This window comes from Macrotis lagotis, chromosome 8 (assembly GCF_037893015.1).
Source record: "Macrotis lagotis isolate mMagLag1 chromosome 8, bilby.v1.9.chrom.fasta, whole genome shotgun sequence".
Lineage (NCBI taxonomy): Eukaryota > Metazoa > Chordata > Mammalia > Peramelemorphia > Peramelidae > Macrotis > Macrotis lagotis.
In genome coordinates this window covers 98,913,902-98,935,259 of record NC_133665.1, presented here as the reverse complement: position 1 = coordinate 98,935,259, position 21,358 = coordinate 98,913,902, and the positions used below count along the sequence as shown (strand labels likewise).

Below are 21,358 nucleotides of genomic sequence, written 5' to 3'. Positions count from 1 at the left end.
TTGTGCATTACCAATCAAAATCACACAATCAAATTTTTGTTCTTTGAATATACTATATCTAAGAAGAAATGAAGAATCAAGTAGGAAAATTTCAAATCTTATCATCATCCTCCTTCACATAAGCTGGAACCACATTTTTGTCTAATCTTCCCTTTATTATTTTCTGAGTGATCAAGGAGAAAAAGCTACATATTTTTTAAAAGTAAATGAATACTTTAAATGAATCTGAATAGACTTCAAAAAGGAGATGCATTTTAATGGGAAGATTGACTCAACAATCATTTTTTATTTATGTGTTTGTTTATTTATTTATTTTATTTATTTATATTTATTCATTTATTTTTAGTTTTATTTATTGTAAATTTAAAACAATAAGATCCATTAAATAAAAATTTTTAGTCTTTTATAATAACAGATATTTAGCATAAATATAGCTCTCATAACTAAATTACTCACAGTCAAAAAATATCTCTTTAAAGTTAGGCATAAAATTAATTTCACAACTCAGGACAGATTCACACTATGTCCACATTTATAAACTATCACAAATAAAGCAGGTTCAACATTGTTGAAGTTTAATAAAACTTACATTCTCTTAAAATATTCAAGTAAAGATGAAAACTTACCATCCCTGTTCATTTTTATACTTGTAAGCAGCTCCAAGAATGTGACACAAGGTACCCCCAGCTTTGAAATCCATGAAGCACTTTGCCTGGAAACAACAGATATAATAAGTTATAAAAGTAAAAAATATACAAATACTTCACTTCTAAATTACAAAAACCCATTATAGGGAGCTTCCAATGAATATTCATGATAAATCATTTAATAGTTAAAAAATACAGCAAATATTCTTGGGAAGAAAAACTTATCCTTTAAGAAAAACTAGGAGTTATAAAATATATTTACCAAAGTAAATCAGAAATAAATATAAAACGAACACAATAACTTTATTACCAATCAATAAGAATTTTTTAAATGCCTGGTATGTGAAATGCAGAAAGATGCCAGGAATACCAAGACAAAAATTAAACAATATGCCCCAAGGAAACTTTTTTAGCTTTTTTTCCTTTTTTTGAGGGGGAGGGGTGTGTATTTAAATACATATGCTACATATATAAAAAGAATCCAGATAACTTTTGGAGGATGAACATCCTTTTGTCAAAAGGTAACTATAACATCCAAGCCTTATGAGAAAGAGTCTTAATACAAGAGAAAGGAACAAGCATGTGTATCCCAAAGTATAAAGACAGTATAACAAAAGGATGAAAAGAAAATGTAAAGGGGCAAGGCAAGGAAGGGGAAAGGTAGGAAAAAAGGACAAAACCCCTCCCAGAGGAAGGAGAAAGTCCTTGGGAAAATTCTTTTGCCCTGGCAACCACTAAATATAAAGATAGGGGGATTACAAATTATCTGCAAAGGAACCCAACCACCCGTACAGGCATTTTTCAAGCTCAGTATAGACTGACTGGTACTGATCTTGCCTCCCAAGAACACACAAGGAATCCAGCTTGGAGTGCAACAAAAAACTACATCACCTCAGGACGGGCTTTGTCTTTGACATTGACAATCTCCAGCATGCTCTGGGTCCAGTGTTTCTGAAAAGTATGGCAAACAATACTATCCCTAGCAGGGACCCCTTAAGATCACTTAACACAATGGCTTTTAAATATTTATAAAAATTCTGTTTATATAAAACTATTTCAAAAATCTTTGTGTGGCATCTCAGCAATAAAGTTATCAAAGACAATTCTAAAAGACATGTGAAGGAAAAGGACATCCATACCCAGAAAAAACTATGGAGCCTGAATGAAACTATTTTTACTCTTTTAAATTTGATGTACGTTTTTCCCCCTTCTGTTTTATTCTTCTTTCAACTTGATTAAATACATTTAACATGACTGTACACATATAAGCTATATTGGACTACTCACTGTCATGGGGAGGGGGAGGGAAGGGAGGAAGAAAAAATGTGGAACTCAAAAATCTTACCTAAAAAAGAAATCTTCACATGTAATTGGGAAAAATGAAATAAAAATTTTTTAAAAATAAAAAATCCATTTGAGAAAAAGAAAAAAAATCTTTCAGTGGGGAACAAAACAAGATGGCAGAGTGCATACCAGAATTCAGATGAAAATCTCTGAATATTCCTCTCCTAACAACTTAAAAACAATGTCTCAAATCAAACTATGTCAGAGGCAAATAAATTTTCAGTCCAAAACATCTTAGGAAGGTCAGAGGAGAACTGGGTTGGGCTTGGTTCCAGAATACAGGCATGAAAGGCTGTCACAATAGCTTGAAAGGATTCTAAGACCTGATATAGTGAAAGGCATGGGGGAATGGTCAGAAAACTGGTGATAAAGAATTAAAGAGGATCCTTTGCTAGTACCCAGTTTAGCTGCCAGTCATGTGCAACTTTGATGCCCATAAGCACTTCCAGGTTCCAGAGCAGTGCTTGTGATTGGTCCCAGGAAGCAGAAATCCTAGTCATCATTTTAAGACAAAGAGGAGGCATCAGTACTCATAGTTGCAGGAGACCAAGACCCTTACTGGACCCCAAAGTATACCAGGCATGTAATTGGAAAAATAAAATAAAATAAAATTCAATTAAAAAAAAAGGGTCCAGAGAGTGTAGACCAGGAGACCTGTGACAGGACCTCTTCCATGATAATATTGCCTTGGAAACACCTAAAACTTGCAGACTTCCAGAATTAGCTCTGAAAATAGCAGTGTAAAAAGCCTGAAGTCTAGAACAAGGCTGCCCATCCCCAAGGGAGGAAATATATAATATATACTATTATAATTACATATATTATATTATGTTATATTATATTATATCATGTTATATCATATTATATTTATATAAATATATAATTAACAAAGTTCAAAGTGAAGAAATAGACTGAGAAGATGAACAAGCAATTATAAACGAATTTGGCTACAAAAAGCTACTGTGGTAGTAGGGAGGGCTACCACAAAACTTAGGGGAAGACAACATAATGAAATCAACTACAAGTAAAGCCTCAAAGAAAAATGCTAACAGGATCTGAGTCCAGCATGATTTACTAAAATGGTTAAAGAAAGACACAAGAAATGGAGGAAAAATTGTAAAAAGAAATGAGGATGCCAGAAAAATTATGAAAAAAGAATTAAAACTTAAGTTTAAAAAAAAGGTAAAAAATTAGTGAAAAAAAGGACTTGCAGCAGTTTGATGGTGCAGTGGATAGAGCACAGGTCCTGGAGGCAGGAAGACCTGAGTTCAAATCCAACCTCAGACACTTAACAATTACCTAGCTGTGTGACCTTGGCTAAGTACTTAAACCCATTGCCTTGCAAAAACAAAAACAAAAAAAGAAAAGAACTTAAAAAGCAGAATCAGTCAGGAGGTATTAAAAATTCACTTTAGGAAAAAACTTCTTAAAACAAAAGCAATCAATATCAGATAGTGTACGGAAGGAATAGGAGGGAGAGAGAAAATTTTACAAAAATGAATGTTGAAAACTATCTCCACATTTAATTGGTAAAAAATATTCTAATAAAAAAAGATACAAAGTTAAAAAATAATAATTTTTCTTAAAAAAGCAGACTTGACCAAATGGGAAAAGAACTACAAAATCTTAGCAAGGAAACAATTCCTTAAAAATTAAAATTGAGCAAATGGAAGTTAACATCAAGAAATGATCAAATAAAGTCAAAAGAATAAAAACTATTAGAAACTATGAAACAACTCATTAGAAAATTACAACTTACCTGGAATATAGATCAAGGAAAATTAATTTAAGAATTATTGAACCACCTGAAAACCAAGATCAAAGAAAGTATCTAACCATCATAGTTCAAGAGATTTAAAAAAAAGAAAACCTATTCCAGTATCTTAGTCCAGTGGGTGTAATAGAAATCCCAAGATTGGAGCGGCTAGGTGGCGTAGTGGATAAAGCACCGGCCCTGGAGTCAGGAGTACCTGGGTTCAAATCGGGTCCCAGACACTTAATAATTACCTAGCTGTGTGGCCCTTGGGCAAGCCGCTTAAGCCCATCTCCCTTGCAAAAAAAAAAAAAACCTTAAAAAAAAAAGAAAGAAAAAGAAAAAGAAAAGAAAAGAAAAAACAAAGAAATCCAAAGATTCCACTGATAGCCGCCAGAAAGAGATCCAAAATGAAAACTCCTAGAAATATTAACCAAAATTCCAGAGCTCCCAGGTAAAGATGAAAACACTGCAAACAGCAAGGTATAATCATAATCACAAAAGCTTTAGCAGCTTCCAAGTTAAAGGAGCAAAGGACTTGGAAGATAATACATCTAAATGCCCAAGAACTTAAAGGAGTCTTCACAGACAGAGGGCATGGGTGTGAGTCGATTATGTTAAGATAATCTCCAAAAAAAGCAATGTGGATTAGAAAACAATATGAAACAATCCCCAAAGAGCAATAAAACTGACCATATCCTTTGACCAATACAAGGGATATCTCCAGAAGAAATCATAAAAAAATGGGGAAAGTCCCACATGTTACAGAACATTTCTAGGAGTTCTTTTAGTGGTGGCAAAGAATTGGAAGTTGAGGGAATGCCCATCAATTGGGGAATAGCTAAACAAGCATGGTATATGAAAGTTATGAAATACTATTGTTCTATAAGAAACCATGAATGGGGGGCGGCTAGGTGGCAGAGTGGATAAAGCACTGGCCCTGGGATCAGGAGTACCTGGGTTCAAATGTGGTCTCAGACACTTAATAATTACCTAGCTGTGTGGCCTTGGGCAAGCCACTTAACCCCATCTGCCTTGCAAAAAAGAAAAAGAAACCATGAATGGTTGGAGTTTTGAGAAGCACAGAAAAAAATCACAGAAACTGATTCAGGGAGAACAACCAAGAGAACATTAACAACAACACTGTGATGGATGCAGCTACTCTCAGAAGTTCAGAGAAATAGGATAATCTAGAAAACTTGCTATGGATAATGCTATCCACATCCAGAGGAAAAAAATAAAACAAAAACCAAACCTACAGAATATGAATGAACATTTCATTTACTTTTTAAAAATTTCTCTTATGTTTTTCTTTCCCAACTCGTAGTGTTCTTTCTTATCCCTTAATCCTAATACCTCATATGGAAAATGACTAAATGTTAAAACATGTTAAACACAAATTTGTATGTACAACATTCACCAGACTGTTCGCTGCTGAGGGGATGGAGATGGGAAGGGAGGGTAGAAGGAAATTTTCTATCTTAAAAATATGTATATGGTATGTTGGATGAATGTTGAAAAACTTTCATTAACATGTAATTGGAAATTTAAAAATATATCAATTGGGAAAAAAAAGTAATGTAGAGATGAGAAAGGAATACCCCAGGAGAAGGAAGAAGGGAGGAATAGAATGAGGGAAAATTTCACACATAAAAGTGGTACACAAGGAAAAACTTTAATAGCAGAGGGCAAAATAGAAAATTGCACAGATGGGGCAATGTTTGAACCTCACTTTCATTGCAATTCATTCAAAAAGGAAACAATACACAGACTCAGGTGTCTATAGAAATCTCTTACCCAATATAAAAAGAGAGAGGGAGGCTGATGAGAGATGGGTGCAGGAGGTAGTGATAAGAGAGGCTTGATTAGGAGAAGCAAGGATTGGAAGCAGGTCAGATTTTTGAAGGACAGGAGAAAAAGACAGAGAAAGATAAATAGAGGAAAATGGGAAGAAGGGAAATAAATGCAGTTAGTAATAACAACTATGAATGTGAATGGGGTAAGCTCACCCACAAAATGGAAATAAGACAGCTGTGTAGATTGGAAATTAGAATCCAACAATACACATTGAATTAAAATAGAGGGCTAGTACAATCTAATGTTTCAGCTAAAGTTGAAAAAAAAAAAAGGAGGGGTAGCAATTGTGAGAAGCAAAAGGAAAAACAGAGTCTGAGTAACTGAAAGAGCCAATTTTGCTAAAGGGTACTAGACAAATAATATTAAAAGAATTTTACAGCAAGTTTCTCTGATAAAGTCTTACTCTTCAAATACATAAGAACAGTTAAATTTATATAAATTTATATAAAAATAAAAGATATTTCCCTATTGATAAATCTCAAGTTTGCATAAGAAAATACCAAAGCAATCGATAATAATATGAAATATGGGCTAAATCACTACTGTGATTTAGAAAGTCAAATTAAAACAACTCTAAGGTATCATATCTCATCCAATTGACTCATGATAGAAAAGTAAATGATAGGGTGGCTAGGTGGCGCAGTGGATAAAGCACCGGCCCTGAAGTCAGGAGTACCTGGGTACAAATATGGTGTCAGACACTTAATATCCCTAGCTGTGTGGCCTTGGGCAAGCCACTTAACCCTATTTGCCTTGCAAAAATCTAAAAAAAAAGTAAATGATAAATGTCGGATACAATATGGAAACAGTGACATACTGAACTAATCAGAAGTAATCAAGGTTATCAATAAGTCATGAAAAAATTCTCTATATTACCAATGATTAGAGAAATTAAAATAACTCTGAGGTACCACCTCACACCTATTAGAAATGATAAATGCTAGGGAGACTGAGGGAAAATAGGTACATTAATGAATTGTTGATGTAGTAGGACTGGTTCAATCATTCTGGAAAACAATTTGGAATTATAAAGGACTATAAAACTTTACCCTTTGATCCAGCAAAACCACTACCAGGTCTATATTCAAAAGAAATATATTCCTGTAAAAAATGTTATTAATATGAGAAAAACAAAAAAATTAAATTAAAATTTTAAAAACCCTAGAAAGTCAACATTAAAACTTTCCAATTAAATAACAAAATGCAAATTCTGAAAATCAAGTGAGAGATTAGTGAAAGAAGCACTGAATGAATATAAGTAGGAATTTAAAAAAAATAAATGAAATATATCAGCAGTCAATGATTTTGAAAAAGAAATTACCAGAATCAAAAATGAAAAAGGCGAATTCACAATCAATGAAGTATCAAAAAATATAATTAGAAACTATTTTATGCAATTATTATCCAATTATTTATCAATAAAATAATCTAAGCTCACTTAGATTAATAAAAAAAATTTGTCCAGATAAAAAAAAGAGCGCTTACATACTCTTGATAAAAAGAAAATAAACAAGCATTAAGTCAACTCCACTTCTCCCCACAAAACAAAATGATTTGCAAGTAAATTCTACCAAACATTTAAAGATCAATTAATGACACCACTTCATAATTTTGGAAAAAATCAGAAACGGAATTCTTTTTTTTTTTTTTCAAGGCAATGGGGTTAAGTGGCTTGCCCAAAGCCACACAGCTAGGTAATTAGTAAGTGTCTGAGGGCGGATTTGAACTCAGGTACTCCTGACTCCAGGGCCAGTGCTCTATCCACTGCACCACCTAGCTACCCTGGATACAGAATTCTAACAAATTCCTCTTATGACACAAAAAAGTCTTTGATACCTAAGGAAAAAGGGAACTACAATCTAAAATCTCTAATACTAATAGTAAAAAAATTGAAATCAAGAATTAGAGCACAGCAATTTACCAAAAAGACTATATATATTGATACAAGTGTTCACCCTAAAATCTAGTACCTAAATACCTTTTTTGATGACTACAGTTTTTCTTTTCCTATCCTTTTTAAAAAAATATTTTAGTGAAAACACATGTCACAAGTATTGCTCTCTCACAGCTACCTTTTTATATGTTCCTTTTTTTATTTAACTAATATAACAAAAAGCTTACTGTTACTAATCTTTCAAAATTAAAATTTAATAAACACTCAAATAATAGTACTCTTCTGCAGATCTGTGGACAGGAATAGTCAAGTCTTGTGATACATGCTTTGGATTTTAAATCAGAACCCTAAATTCTGGTATTGGCCCCAATACTATTTCAACAGCAACTCATAACAAAATACTTATTTATCTGTCAGTGTTTTCTATAAGGGAAACATGTTTCAATTTCGGTGCTATACTCATATAAAGAAGTTTGAGACTAATATATAAACTACTACTTGAGACAAATTCCACAAATACTTCTAAATCAAGAACTTATTCATTTATTCCTAAACACTTAATCAAAAATACTAAATACTAAGAAAAGTGAAACAAATGTGTTATTATTCTACTGTGCACAAATAATCCTCAATTCAAGAAATTAGTCTTTGTATACTTGCAAGAAAATAACATTCTGGCTGCATATCCATACATATTTTTTCACGCTTCTGCACCATGTGGACCTCCTGCCCTATGGACATGAAGTGAAAGGAACATGTATGTTTATGGGCATATATGTAAGTAGCAGTACTTGCTCCCTAAGAAGAGATTAGAAAGTCTTAGGCTTTCTTCCGCTCTTATGCATTCTGGGATCTGATTTATTCCTGCTTCTTTGAATAGGCTAATTACCTATTCTACCATGTCCCAACAACCTTCATTAATATCAAACTGAGAGTTTCAGAAGCTAATTTCATAGTCCACTTTAGTCTGAAGCATGAATTTTATAAATTCAAGTCTCATGGCACACTGGCTTCAAAAGCTATTCCCTTTTAGGTTCCTCTGAAGACTTAAGAGAGGCTGGAATAAGATCTTTAAAAAACTGCAGATGAGATTCCTTTTTTCTTTGTCACAGCTAAAGAAATAAAAGATAAAGACACTTTGAAATGGCAATTGTCATTCTCATAGGATAAAGAACAGAACAACCTTGAGGTTGAGGATGAAGGTGACTAAGAATGTTTTTTTGGGAAGATAGAGGTTGGAGACTCTAATAGTGGCTGAATCAGAGGGGAGACAAGAGAAGCAAAAATTAAATGAAGGTTATGAGATATGATTGATAAAGGGATATGCAAGAAACAAGATAGGTGACGCTCTGAAATGTACCAATTCCTTAGACTAGGTGAATTTGTATGTAACAAGAGACAGCATAGTCTTTGGATAGCAATATTTGTGAATTTTGCTCATAATCAGACAATGAAGAGTAAATTTTCCAAAGTCTGGTAACTGAAAAGCCTCCTTAGTAGGGAAATATTGGAGCCATTGTCTCACAGCTATAGATATGTGTGTTTCTATGCCTGTGTTTCTGAGAGTGTTTCTACAACTGTGCACATGGGGATTTTAAAAGTCTGGCAAATCTATCATTAACTAACCCTGTCCTGGAAATAAGAATGTAAATCTCTTTGGAAGGCTCTCTAAGCTTTAAGAAAGAATCTTCCTTTATCTTAAAATTCTTGGACTATCTCTAGTTTCTAGGAGTGTTGGGGGAAAGAGAGAGAAAAGGAAATCTTTCCCTTTTCCCTTGGACAAATTCCCTTAGGAGATTTCTATATCATAAACAATCAGAATTTGAGTTTTGAACTAAAATGTAAATTCTTTACTGTGAATCCCTAAATTATGATTTTAATGCAGAGAAAGTTGGGTTACCATTCTTTAAAATTTGTTTTAATTCCCAACTCCAACTCCCAGAATGGTATTTATTATTTTACACCTGGGAGGCAAGTTTCGGGCAGTGAAGAAAGAAAAATTTGCATTTGGATGAAAAGGTTCCAACTGGCATAAAGTCAGCCTCTTTTAAGTAAAATCATTTGTGTAACCATTGAATGTAGAGCTGTAAAGCATTTATTTGCAAAGAATGTTGTTAACCTTTTCATATATAGGATTAGGCTAGAAAGCACCTGATCTTCCTAAAGTGACTGGAATTGGAGTGAAAAATTTAAGAAAAAGCAACAAAATTGGAGGATCATATATATCAGTTGCAAGTTATTCTAATGGGTTATATAAAAACTTTATAATTCTCTGAAGTTTTTAAAGAAACTATGGTTTCCTAATTTGATGTTCCTCTTATAACTCTATTGTTAAAAAAAATAAAAAAAAAAGACCCACAAGGTTTGAGCTGCTTTACCTGAACTAGGTATTGGAGAATTAAGATATGAAAGGTTATAATAACTTGTAATGAGATCTAGTTTGTAAAAGATTTTAGTTGGAACATCTAAGGAGTCTCTAAAAGTAACTTGGAAAAAGAAGAATCCCCTACAGAGCTGCCTTGAGAATAAAACCTATTCCAAACTGTCATAGGGAAGCTCTTGTTCAGAGACCAAACAACTACATGGAATACTGACATCCAAAATGAACCATCTGGAAAAGATACTGGAAGTGGGTAACTAAAATACAAAAAGGTTTGTGAGAGATGACCTTCAGTGAAGTTTCCTCATGAATATACTCTTATCCTTGTTTTTCACTTTGCAAGTGAAATACTAGTAACCCATGTTTTCCCAGAAAATGAGATAATTACAAGAACTTGACTAGCTTCCTTTCTGATTGGATGTCTCCAAATTTGGTCAAAGGAAATACATAACGAAGTTTTGTAAAACATCACATTTAAATAGGGTATAGATTAGCTATGAATATTTAGTAATAATGGATTGAAAACTATAACTTTCTAACAAGATTGAGATTAGTTATGAATATTTAAAATAATGAGGATTGAATTTGCTTTGCTCCAGTTGGGTAGTATTAGTAAAACCATTGTGAGCTTGTCTTATCAGCCAACAGTAGGATAAGATAGAATTTAGAGGTAGGATTAGGATTGGATAAAAGAAGCCCACTGTGAGCTTCTATTTTTGACACTCCCTGGTTGATGCTGCTTAAGCAATGAGCTTTGTGTCCTTTTTCTCATGAAAAAAATAAAGTTTTTGCTCTCCATCTCAGACTCCAAACTTTTGATCCCTGGTGGTTGTCATCCCACACATATTACTGCTGATGATTTTTATTGTATTATTTTGGTTTTTTGTTTCACTATAACTATATATCAAGCTCTGTTAGTTATCTTGAAGTCCTATGAATTTCCCCTCTAAAAATCAGTCCAAGGTTTTAGATATTCTTTATTATGGCTTATACTGTGATTAATCAAACTTGTTCCTACACAGGGCTATGATAATTGAGAAAATCAAATGATCCTGATTCTATTTTGTAATTGAGTCTATTCTATCACTCTCAATATTTGAAAGTTTCCCAGGTCATGTTTGTCAGTGAACTTAATTCAGAAATTCTACTGCCCTTTAATAATGTAAGTTCAGAAATTCTCCCACTAATCACCAAACGCCACAGACTCTTTATCTTCCTTGAGGTAGACTGAAAGAAAATAGTAACAATTGTGGTAATTCTATCAACAGTTATGTAGTTTTCCTACTTGCATTGTTATTGTTGCTGAGAATTGTGCCTCCAATGTAAATCACCGTAAAGTTCCTCTGCTTGTTTCATAATAGAAGCACTCCTGGGAACATTCAGGGAATCTTACAAAAGATACGATCAGAAAAAATGTATGAACAGGTCACGAGAGGCAGAGCATATAGTGCTTAAGAGGATGGGAACATGACACTGAGCATCATGTTTAATGTGAACAGTAAAAGCAGCTCTGTGTGATGGGAAAACTTGCACAACCTGACCCAGGGTCATTGCTGGGCATTATCCCTTCTTTTTTCTTTTTCTATGTACTATCTGGCCTAACCTAAGGACAGTGTGAAGATCCACACTGTCCTGTCACCATCCAGGATAACTGGTCTCATAAACTCCACACAATAAAATCTATTTAGTTACCTACTGTCACTCTTTCTTCAGGATCTCAAAATTCTTTAGGAGGAAGAATTGTCCTTCAGTAATACTCTGCCATCCTACAATTGCTATAACCAGGGCAAAATAGATCTGCTACATTACAAGTGTAAAGAGAGCAAAGAACTTGTCAAGTTAACAATATAGATGTTATTTGGAATGTGGATTTCTTTCAGAGTTTTTCAAGTAAAAATCAATTTTGTGTAATAAGAATTTACATAAAATAAAAACTGTTCATAGCTTTTGTATCCAAAGGCTACTTTTACCTCATTTTTTTTGGATCTTTGTTTATTTTCTTATTCCTTTTCTATATTTTTCATAAAAGATTTTAGAATTTACTGTTCTAATTCATCATGGATTTAATTTTTTAAAAATTACTTACAGGATATAACTTGAAGTCACTATACATATTTCATTCTTTATGTTCTTTACCAAAAAAAAATATTTACTAATCATAATTTTTAAGAATGTTGATGGTTGTGGAAAAAGCACTGGCCCTGGAGTCTGGAGGACCTGAGCCCAAATTCAGCCTCTGACACTTTATAATTACCTAGCTGTGTGACCTTGGGCAAATCAATTAACCATACTAACTAAAAAAAAAATGTTGATGATTGCAAGATAGTCTGAGAATTTATTTTCCATATAATACATATATTGGAATGGATACAAACTTTATACAGTAAATTAAAAAATAAGGCTTGCTAGAACATAATTCTATTAATGTCTTATTCCCTAAACATTCTCCTTTTTGTAAGATCAAATGATGTCAAATTATTTGGGAATAAAGTTACTTTAAAAATGTTTAGTAGGGCAGCTAGGTGGCATAGTGGATAAAGCACCGGCCCTGGAGTCAGGAGTACCTGGGTTCAAATGTGGTCTCAGACGCTTAATAATTACCTAGCTGTGTGGCCTTGGGAAAACCACTTAACCCCATCTGCCTTGCAAAAACCTAAAAACCTAAAAACAAAAAAACAAAAACAAAACAAAAAAATGTTTAGTAAACTAGAAGTATTGGTGTCTCCATTACATTTTCAAGAACTTGATTTACAAAGATCTATGCTAGTCCTAATCCTCGAAAACTAAATATTAAGAGCAGTTTTGAAATTCTGTGCAAGGGTTATTTTTAGACATGTGCCTTATGTAAAAATAAATCAGGACCAGATGTGTTTCTCTAAACAGCGTATAGCACAGTATTTATTTTCTCTATGCTACTCTCAAATCACACCAAGGGATTCAGATCCATGTGATACTATAAATCCAAATTTGGTGAATCAAAAGCTGGCAAGGAGAAAAGAGGTATGCCAAAGTGTGCTGATCTGGCTAAGAAACAGGTAGCCTGGAGCTCTTAAAACAGTATGTGAACAAATAAGTCCTTATATTTTATGACCTTTTTATGGAGATAAAGCTTTTAAAATACTTAACCACCACCTCTGTTACCAGATGCTTTGCTTAATTTACTTGATGACTAGTATTAAGTGAGAATGAAACTCACTGGACAATGTTTCATAAAGACATAAATTTAAAGCTTTAAGGGATTTACAAAAGCCAGTGAGACCAACTCCTTCATTTTACCAAAAAAAAAAAAAAAAAAAATGAAGCTACCAGAGATAGAGCAACTTTCCCAAGGGAATTCACACAGGAAGAAAGAAGCAGAACTAAGCTTTGAATCCACACCCTCTGACACTCAATCTTGGACTTTCCCATTGAACCATTCTGCTCAACTTTGTTCATTTAAAAAAGAACATCCATTTTAAAAGCCCAAATTTGACTATTAATTCAGTTCAGTCATTAAATCTAAAGAAGTTAAGACTGACATATCTATTCCATAGATTTTGAGATTCTTAAAACCTGTTTCTTATTAAGTGGAATATTCCCAATAAAACCCTCACAGGGTTAACATTCCTAGTGAAGTCCTCTCAGGGTTAAGAAATATTAAGAAAAACAAAGTACTACTATTATTGGACTATTCCTAGAAAGACCTTGCATTCCAAAAGAGAAGCTCATGAGCCACCTGCTTTATGATAAGAATATTTTTGCAAAACTGGAAGGACAGTCTAACCAAAAACATTACTTCATTAAGATAGCGATGAAGGTCCAAAGTTACCTCACTATCTGGTGGGGAAAATACTATGAAAATATTTCATTCTTTTCTCTGCGTCTGTTGCTGGGGGTATATTTTCCTCAAATTAAGATTATACCTCCAGTGACCCAATCAATGGGTCAAAGGAGAAAATGGTAAGTAAGGGAGGAGGACCTGCATTAGGACCCATATAATCTTGCTTGACTGTTCTTTGGGTGCAGCTCTGTCTCTTGCCTCTTATTAAGATTTTTGAGCCTGCCTTTTTTTTTTTAAAGGTTTTTTGCAAGGCAATGGGGTTAAGTGGCTTGCCCAAGACCACACAGCTAGGTAATTATTAAGTGTCTGAGGCCGGATTTGAACTCAGGTACTCCTGACTCCAGGGCCGATGCTCTATCCACTGCACCACCTAGCTGCCCCGAGCCTGCCTTTTCTTAAGAAAGATAATAAACTTTCTTTCGCTCAGCCCCAGTCCCTTAAGATTTTGTTGCATGGATTTTTATTCCACACATTATCCATCTCCTCTTCCTCCACAGAAAAAGGCCCCAAGGACCTATCAAATATTTTCTCTGCCATTTTAAGCTTTAGGCTGAAGAATCTACTTTTAAGAAGGCAGTTGGATGGCATGGTAGATAGAGCACCAGGCCCGGAGTCAGGAGGACCTGAGTTCAAATCTGATCTCAGACAATCACCTAGCTGTGTGACCTTGGGCCAGTCACTTTACCCCCATTGCATTGCAAACCCCCCCCCCAAAAAAAAAACTGCATAGAAGGATAGAGCTAGGACAGCAAAGCAAAGACTTGCCCAAGACAACTTAGGTCAGCAGGATAATGTAGGTCACATGCTGCAATGAGAGTGGTGATTTCAACAATTCAGATAGGTCTAAACCCAAAGCATGACACTCTGGCAGCTTCCAGAGTTCTTAGGCTACAGAAGGTAAGGGAGTCAGACAATTGATAAGAAGGAAATTACAACTGGCACTAAGGACAGAATTCTACTACACAGTCTATATGCAATTCTGGGTCACAGTCATGAAGGAAATTACAACTGGCATTAAGGACAGGATTGTGTTGCACTATCTATAGTCCTGAAGTCTCCGTATCAGAATTAAGAGTACCAGCACAACCAGAGTTTGCCACCCCAGAGCATGGATCCCAGTCCCAGTTTAAGGGCTGAGAAGAGTTTTGATGGTCATTCAGAGTCCAAAGAATGGGCCAGGAGAGTAATAAATACACCTCTCCTTAGATCATACAATCTTAAAGAACCAAATACTTACAACTCTCCAGAAATAGCTCTGAAAAAAGCTGCACAAAAAACCTAAAGCTTTGTATAGTAAGCCTCCCCCCCTCATCCCACAGCAGAAGCAGAGCCCCACTTTATTAGAGAAAGAAATAGACCAGAAAAATGAGAAAAGCATCAACAAAAAAATATCATGGCCATAGAGTTACTACAATGATAAGGAACAAAAACTCAGAAGAATACAGTAAGTCAAAGTTGCTACATCCAAAAGCTCAAAGAAAAAAATGTAAATTTGTCTCAGGCCCTTGGAAGAGCTTAAAAAAGGATTTAAAAATCAAATAAGAAATAGAAAAAAAATTGGAAAAGTAAATGTGTGATACAACAAAATCATTAAGAAAAAAGTTAACAGCATCAGACACTTAATAATTACCTAGCTGTGTGGCCTTGGGCAAGCCACTTAAGCCCATTGCCTTGCAAAAACTAAAAAAAAAAAACAAAAACAAAAAAAAAGTTAAGTTTGGTAAATCACAAAGAAATACTTAATAAAACAACATTAAAAATTGAATAGGCCAAATAGTAAAAGAGGAATAAAAATCCAATGAAGAGAAGATCTTAAAAAGCAGATTTGGGGGTGGCTTAGTGGGGTAATGGATATAGTACCCGCCCTGGAGCCAGGAGTACCTGAATTCAAATGCAGCCTCAGACACCTAATAATTACCTAGCTGTGCGGCCTTGGGCAAGCCATTTAAAAAAAAACCCTAAAAAAGTAGATTTGGTCAAATAAAAAAAGAAAAAAATTCCCTCAAGAAAAAAATTCCTTAAAACTCAGAACTGGGCAAGTGGAAACAATCTAACAAATTCAAGAGAATGAAAGAGTTGAAGAAAAAGTAAAATTTCTCATTGGAAAAACAACTAACCTGGAAAATAAAATCATTTAAGAATTACTGGACTATCTGAAAGCCATGATCAAAAAAAGGAGCCTAGATATCATTTTCAAGACATTATCAAGGAAAACTACCCTGATATTCTAAAACCAGGGAAATGGAAAGAATTCACCCAATTATTTACTGAAAGATAACCCAAAATGAAAATTCACATAAATATTATAGTCAAATTCCAGAGCTGCCAGGTCAAAGAGAAAACAGTATAAGTAGTCATAAAAAAAAAGAGTAATTCAAATTCCATGGAGTCACAATCAGGAAACCTCAAGACTTAGCAGCTCCTACATTACAGGAATAGAGGGTTTAGAAGGACAGCAAATAGAGGGGGGGTAAAAGAGCTAGAATTACAACCAAGAATCACCTACTGAGCAAAAATGGACATTCAAAGGACATTCAATGAAATAGAGAATTATCAAGCATTCTTGATGTAAATACAAAAAGTTGAATAGAATGCTTAAGTTTCAGGAGGCCAGCAGCAGATAGAGCACCAGCCCTAGAGTCAGGAGTATCTGAGTTCAAATCCAGCCTCAAGACACTTAATAATTACCTAGCTGTGTGGCCTTAGGCAAGCCACTTAACCCCATTTGCCTTGCAAAAAACTAAAACAACAAAAAAAAGAAAGCTTGAGTTTCAAATACAAGATTCAAGAGATGCATAAAAGATGAGCAGGAAAAAGAAATCATAAGGGATTCATTTAAGGGATTTATTAAGATTAAACTGTCTATTTTCCAACATGGGAATTCCTATGAACTTTCTCATTATTGGGACACTTAGAAGGGATAAGTAAACATAGACAAAGGCAGGGGGCAGGGGTGTGAGTTGAATATAATGAGGTCATTATCTAAAAAAACAAAATTAAACAGTGAGAAAAAGGAATTCTCTAGGGAAAGGAGAAAAGGAAAGGTAGGAGGGGAAGGGGGGGTTAGCAGTTTGGGAAGGTGGCTGTCAGAAGCAAAATACTTGAGGATGGACAGGATGAAAGGAGAGAGAGGAGAATAAAGGAGAGGGAAAAATAGGATGGAGGAAATAACTATAACTGTGAAAAATTTTTACAAGTTTCTCTGATAAAGACCTTATTTCCCATATACATTATGTACATAAGTATATATAATATATATCAAGAACAGAGTCAATTTTATAAAATCAGAATCATTCTCAATTGATAAATGATCAAAAGGGAATTTTCAAAAGAAATAGTAAAAGTTATAGTCATTATTGATTAGAAAAAATGAAAATACAAAGAACTGCCCCATACCTATCAGACTGGCTAATTTAACAAAAAAGGAAAATGGCAACAGAGTAACTAATGTACTTTTAATGATGTTGTGAATTGATTCAACAATTCTGGAGAGAAATCTGGAACTATGTCCAAAGATCTATAAAAATGCATACTGTCAGGGGCTGCTAGGTGGCGCAGTGAATAGAGCACCGGCCTTGAGTCAGGAGTACCTGGGTTCAAATCCGACCTCAGACACTTAATTACCTAGCCGTGTGGCTTTGGGCAAGCCACTTAACCCCATTGCCTTGAAAAAAATCTAAAAAAAAAATGCATACTGTTTTTTCCCCTAAAGGATACTTTTGATTAAAAATTAAGGGAAAGGGAGGCAGCTACGTGGTATAGTGGACAGACTATGGGCCCTGGAGTTCAGATCCAGCCTCAGACACTTAAAAATTACCTAGCTGTGTGACCTTGGGGCAAGTCACTTAAATTCAATGCCTTGCAAAAAAAACAAAAAAAAAATAATAAAAAATTAAGGGAAAGAGGTAAAAATGTGGGTTATATACTCACATAAATACAACAAAGCCATAGAAATATCTGGTAACAGATGTTGCCTAATCACACACAAGTATAAACTTAACAGGTACTAACTTCTGTTTGCATCTGGGGAGCTTTAGGCCTAGTCTAAATGGAGAGCTTCCACATTGCTTTGGGAAACTGCTCCCTTTCTCATGCATACTATTTTGACTTGCATACTTCTTTCAATTAGTTTACTGATGCTCCTGGCTCTGCTCATCATCTTGCAGATAAAATGTGCATACCTTTTGACCCAGCAAAATACTTCTAGGTCTGTAACCCCAAAAGAGATAAAAAAAACAAAAGGAAAAAGACTTCTAAGTACAAAAATGTTAATAGAAGCACTTTTCATGATGGCAAAGAACTAGAAATTAAGATGTCCATTAACCAGGAAATGGTTGAATAACTTGTAGTATATAATTGGGATGGAATACTATTTTTGTGCTATAAGAAACGAACAGAATGCTCACAGAAAAACCTGGGAAAACTTACATCAACTGATGCAAAGTGAAATAATCAAGAACCAGGAGAACACTGTACACAGAAACAGCAATCTCTTAAAATGATCAACTGCGAATGAATTAGCTATTCTTACCAATAGCCATCTGAATGCAAATCAAAGAGTACTTTTAAAATTTTTCCTTATTTTTCTTGAGTTTCTTTTCTTTTTGGCCTGTATTTTCATTTACAACACAACTAACATGGAAGTATGTCTTATATGCATATACATACATAGATATATCTGGATATAATCTGTCAAATTTCTTGCTTTCTCAAGAAGAAGTAGGTGATGAGATAAGGGAGAGAATATGGAATTCAACTTTTTTTTACATGTTAAAAATGCTTTTTAATATATTTGGAGATTTTTTTTAAAAAAAAAAAAGATTCCATAGAATGATACTGAGTGAAGTGAGTAGAACCAAGAGAACACTGTGCACATTAACAACAACATTATGAGACAATCAACTATGATGGATGCAGCTCATTTTAGCAGTTCAGAGATCAGGACACTCCTGAGAGACTTGCTAGAGATAATGCTATTCACATTCAGAGAAAAAACTAGAGTCTGAATGTAGAGCAAAGTATACCATGCTTACTTTTTTAAATTTTCATTTATGATGTTCCTTTCTTATGTTTTTTATTCCCTTTAGTTCTTTTTTAATTAAATGTTTTATCAATTTTTCCAACTACATGCAATTGTAATTTTCAATTATCTTTTTTTGCAAGGTTTCAGCATTTCTCTCCCTCATTTTCTCTCCTCCCCCATCCCCCTGACAGAAAGTAATCTAATATAAGCAATACATGCATATTCATTCTAAACATAAATCCAAATTAATCATGTTGTAAAAGAATCAAGTCCAAATTGGGGGAAAAAAACATTAGAATGAAAAAAGACATAATTCACAAGTCAATTTTTAAAAATTCAAGCTATTAAGCTTTGATCTACATTTACTTCATAGTTTCTCCTCTGGATTTTAGATTTGTCTTCGGTTATTATACTGCTGAAATGTGAAAATCCATCATAACTGATCATCAAAAATTGTTAATGTGTACAATGTTACTATGGTTGTGCTCATTTCTCTTTGAATCAGTTCCTGCACATCTTTCCAGGCTATTATGAAGTCCTGACCCTCATAATTTCTTATAGAATAGTACTAATCACATCCACATACCACAGTTTGTTCAGTCATTCCTCCATTTCCAATTTTTTCCCACTATGAAAAGATCTGCTATAAATATTTTTGAACAATATGGGGTTTTGATCCTTTTTTGTGATCTCTTTATGAAACAGACCAAGAAGTGGTATTGCTGGATAAAAGAATATGCAGTTTTATTGTCCGTTTCCCCACCTTAATTCTAATTCCTCTTTCACAACAAGGCTAGTACTGAAATATGTTAAGCACAAGAGTGTACAACTTTTAGTAAGTAGACTGCCACCATGGAAAAGGGGGAGGGTGGTAGAAAAATATCAAACTCATAAATTTGCAACTAGATGAATGTTGAAAAACTACTCTTGCACATAACTGGAAAAATAAAATAAAATTTCAATTTAAAAAAATTAAAAAATAAGAGTCTATGAAGGAATTAATAGAAACTATATAGGTAAATGCAAATTATTCACTTATTTGAAGAAACAGACTTTCCCTTTCAGAGATATAGCTTGGAGAAATGCTACTAAAAGTAATGAGATTACTACAGATGTACAATCTATATCAAATTCCTTCCATCTTTCTCAAGGAGATGGGAGGGAATAAGAGAGAAAATTTGAAACTCAAAATTTTTAAGGCAAATGTTAAAAATTTTGGTTTACATGCAAATGAGAAAAAAATTTAAGAAGAAATGGGGCAGGGGAGGTTTAGGTGGTACAGTGGATAGAGCACCAGCCCTGGAATCAGGAGGACCTGAGTTTAAATCCAGCCTCAGACACTTAATAATTACCTAGCTGTGTGACCTTGGGCAAGTCACTTAACCCCATTGCCAAAAAACTAAAAAGAAATGAGAGCTTACATTAATGGAGCACTTTTATTCATTTCCCTTTTTCAGCATTTGATTAGCTAGTTTAAGCTGTTGGTGTTTCTACTGAACAGCATTATTTGTTTATTCTTGGCTTTCTAATTTGTTATTGATTTTTATCTTGGCATTAACAAGTTAATGGTTTAACTGTACACACACAAAAAACTGATTTGGAAATTACTTCCAACACTGAGTATTTATTATTGTTGTGGAGAAGAAGCAGAACACAGTTCAAATTAAAGAGGGAAAAACCTTAAAAATGGTCAGGTCCCCTAAATGCTCCTGTTCATGAATGACATTATGGATGTATGCATAAGGAAAATGCAATGCTCCCTAATTAAGAAATGTCTATACATAGACTGCTTTTTTTCTACCATAAGATAGTTCAGTGAGGCAAGGAACATCAGGAAATCTCTGTTATTTCTTTAAAAAGCACCATTTAGGGGCAGCTAGGTGGTGCAGTGGATAGGACCCTGGCCCTGGAGTCAGGAGGAGTACCTGAGTTCAAATCAGGCCTCAGACACTTAATAATTACCTAGCTCTGTGGTCTTGGGCAAGTCATTTAACCCCATTGCTTTGTTAAAAAAAAAAAGCATCATTTAAAAAAAATAGCTTATTCATATTTCAGTATTTAAAACAATTATTTTAAGATGTCATTTTATTAAGACTTGGCTAAATAAGAAAAATGTTTCTCCAGTTTTTGATATACAAACCGAGAGAAAACTTGAGGTGCTGGCCTTGGGGTTACATATTGTCTAAGAAATACTGTGAATAAAAAAATAAAAAGAAAATTTAGAGCACAAATTGTAATATTTTTTTTGTTTTCTTTTTTAGGTTTTTGCAAGGCAAACGGGGTTAAGTGGCTTGCCCAAAGCCACACAGCTAGGTAATTATTAAGTGTATGAGACCAGATTTGAACCCAGGTACTCCTGACTTCAGGGTGGGTGCTTTATCCACTATGCCACCTAGCCACCCCTTGTAATGTTTTTCTACAACTGTGCAGTGCTTTAAATGAACCCAAGCTTCTCTCTGAAAAAAAAAAAGAACCCTTTTTTAAAAAATTAATGTTTTTCTGGTGCTGCCACATGACTACAAATCACATAATATTAATCTCTAAATAATTAAAATTTTGGGTCATCCATGGAACAATAAAGAGATATATGATAGGAGTGAGTGGACTACATATACCCAAAGAACTGAACAGAAGAAGCAA

The 21,358-nt window shown here is 34.1% G+C and overlaps 1 protein-coding gene across 2 annotated transcripts in view; it reads right to left on the bottom strand.

The window, feature by feature from the left end:
* Positions 1-21,358, bottom strand: part of SMARCC1 (SWI/SNF related BAF chromatin remodeling complex subunit C1) — a 159,517-nt gene that overhangs the window by 130,134 nt on the left and 8,025 nt on the right. For both annotated transcript variants that reach the window (XM_074197712.1, XM_074197713.1), the window contains exon 3: positions 627-712. In XM_074197712.1, coding sequence (XP_074053813.1) covers positions 627-712 — 86 coding nt within the window. The remainder of the gene's footprint in view (positions 1-626; positions 713-21,358) is intronic.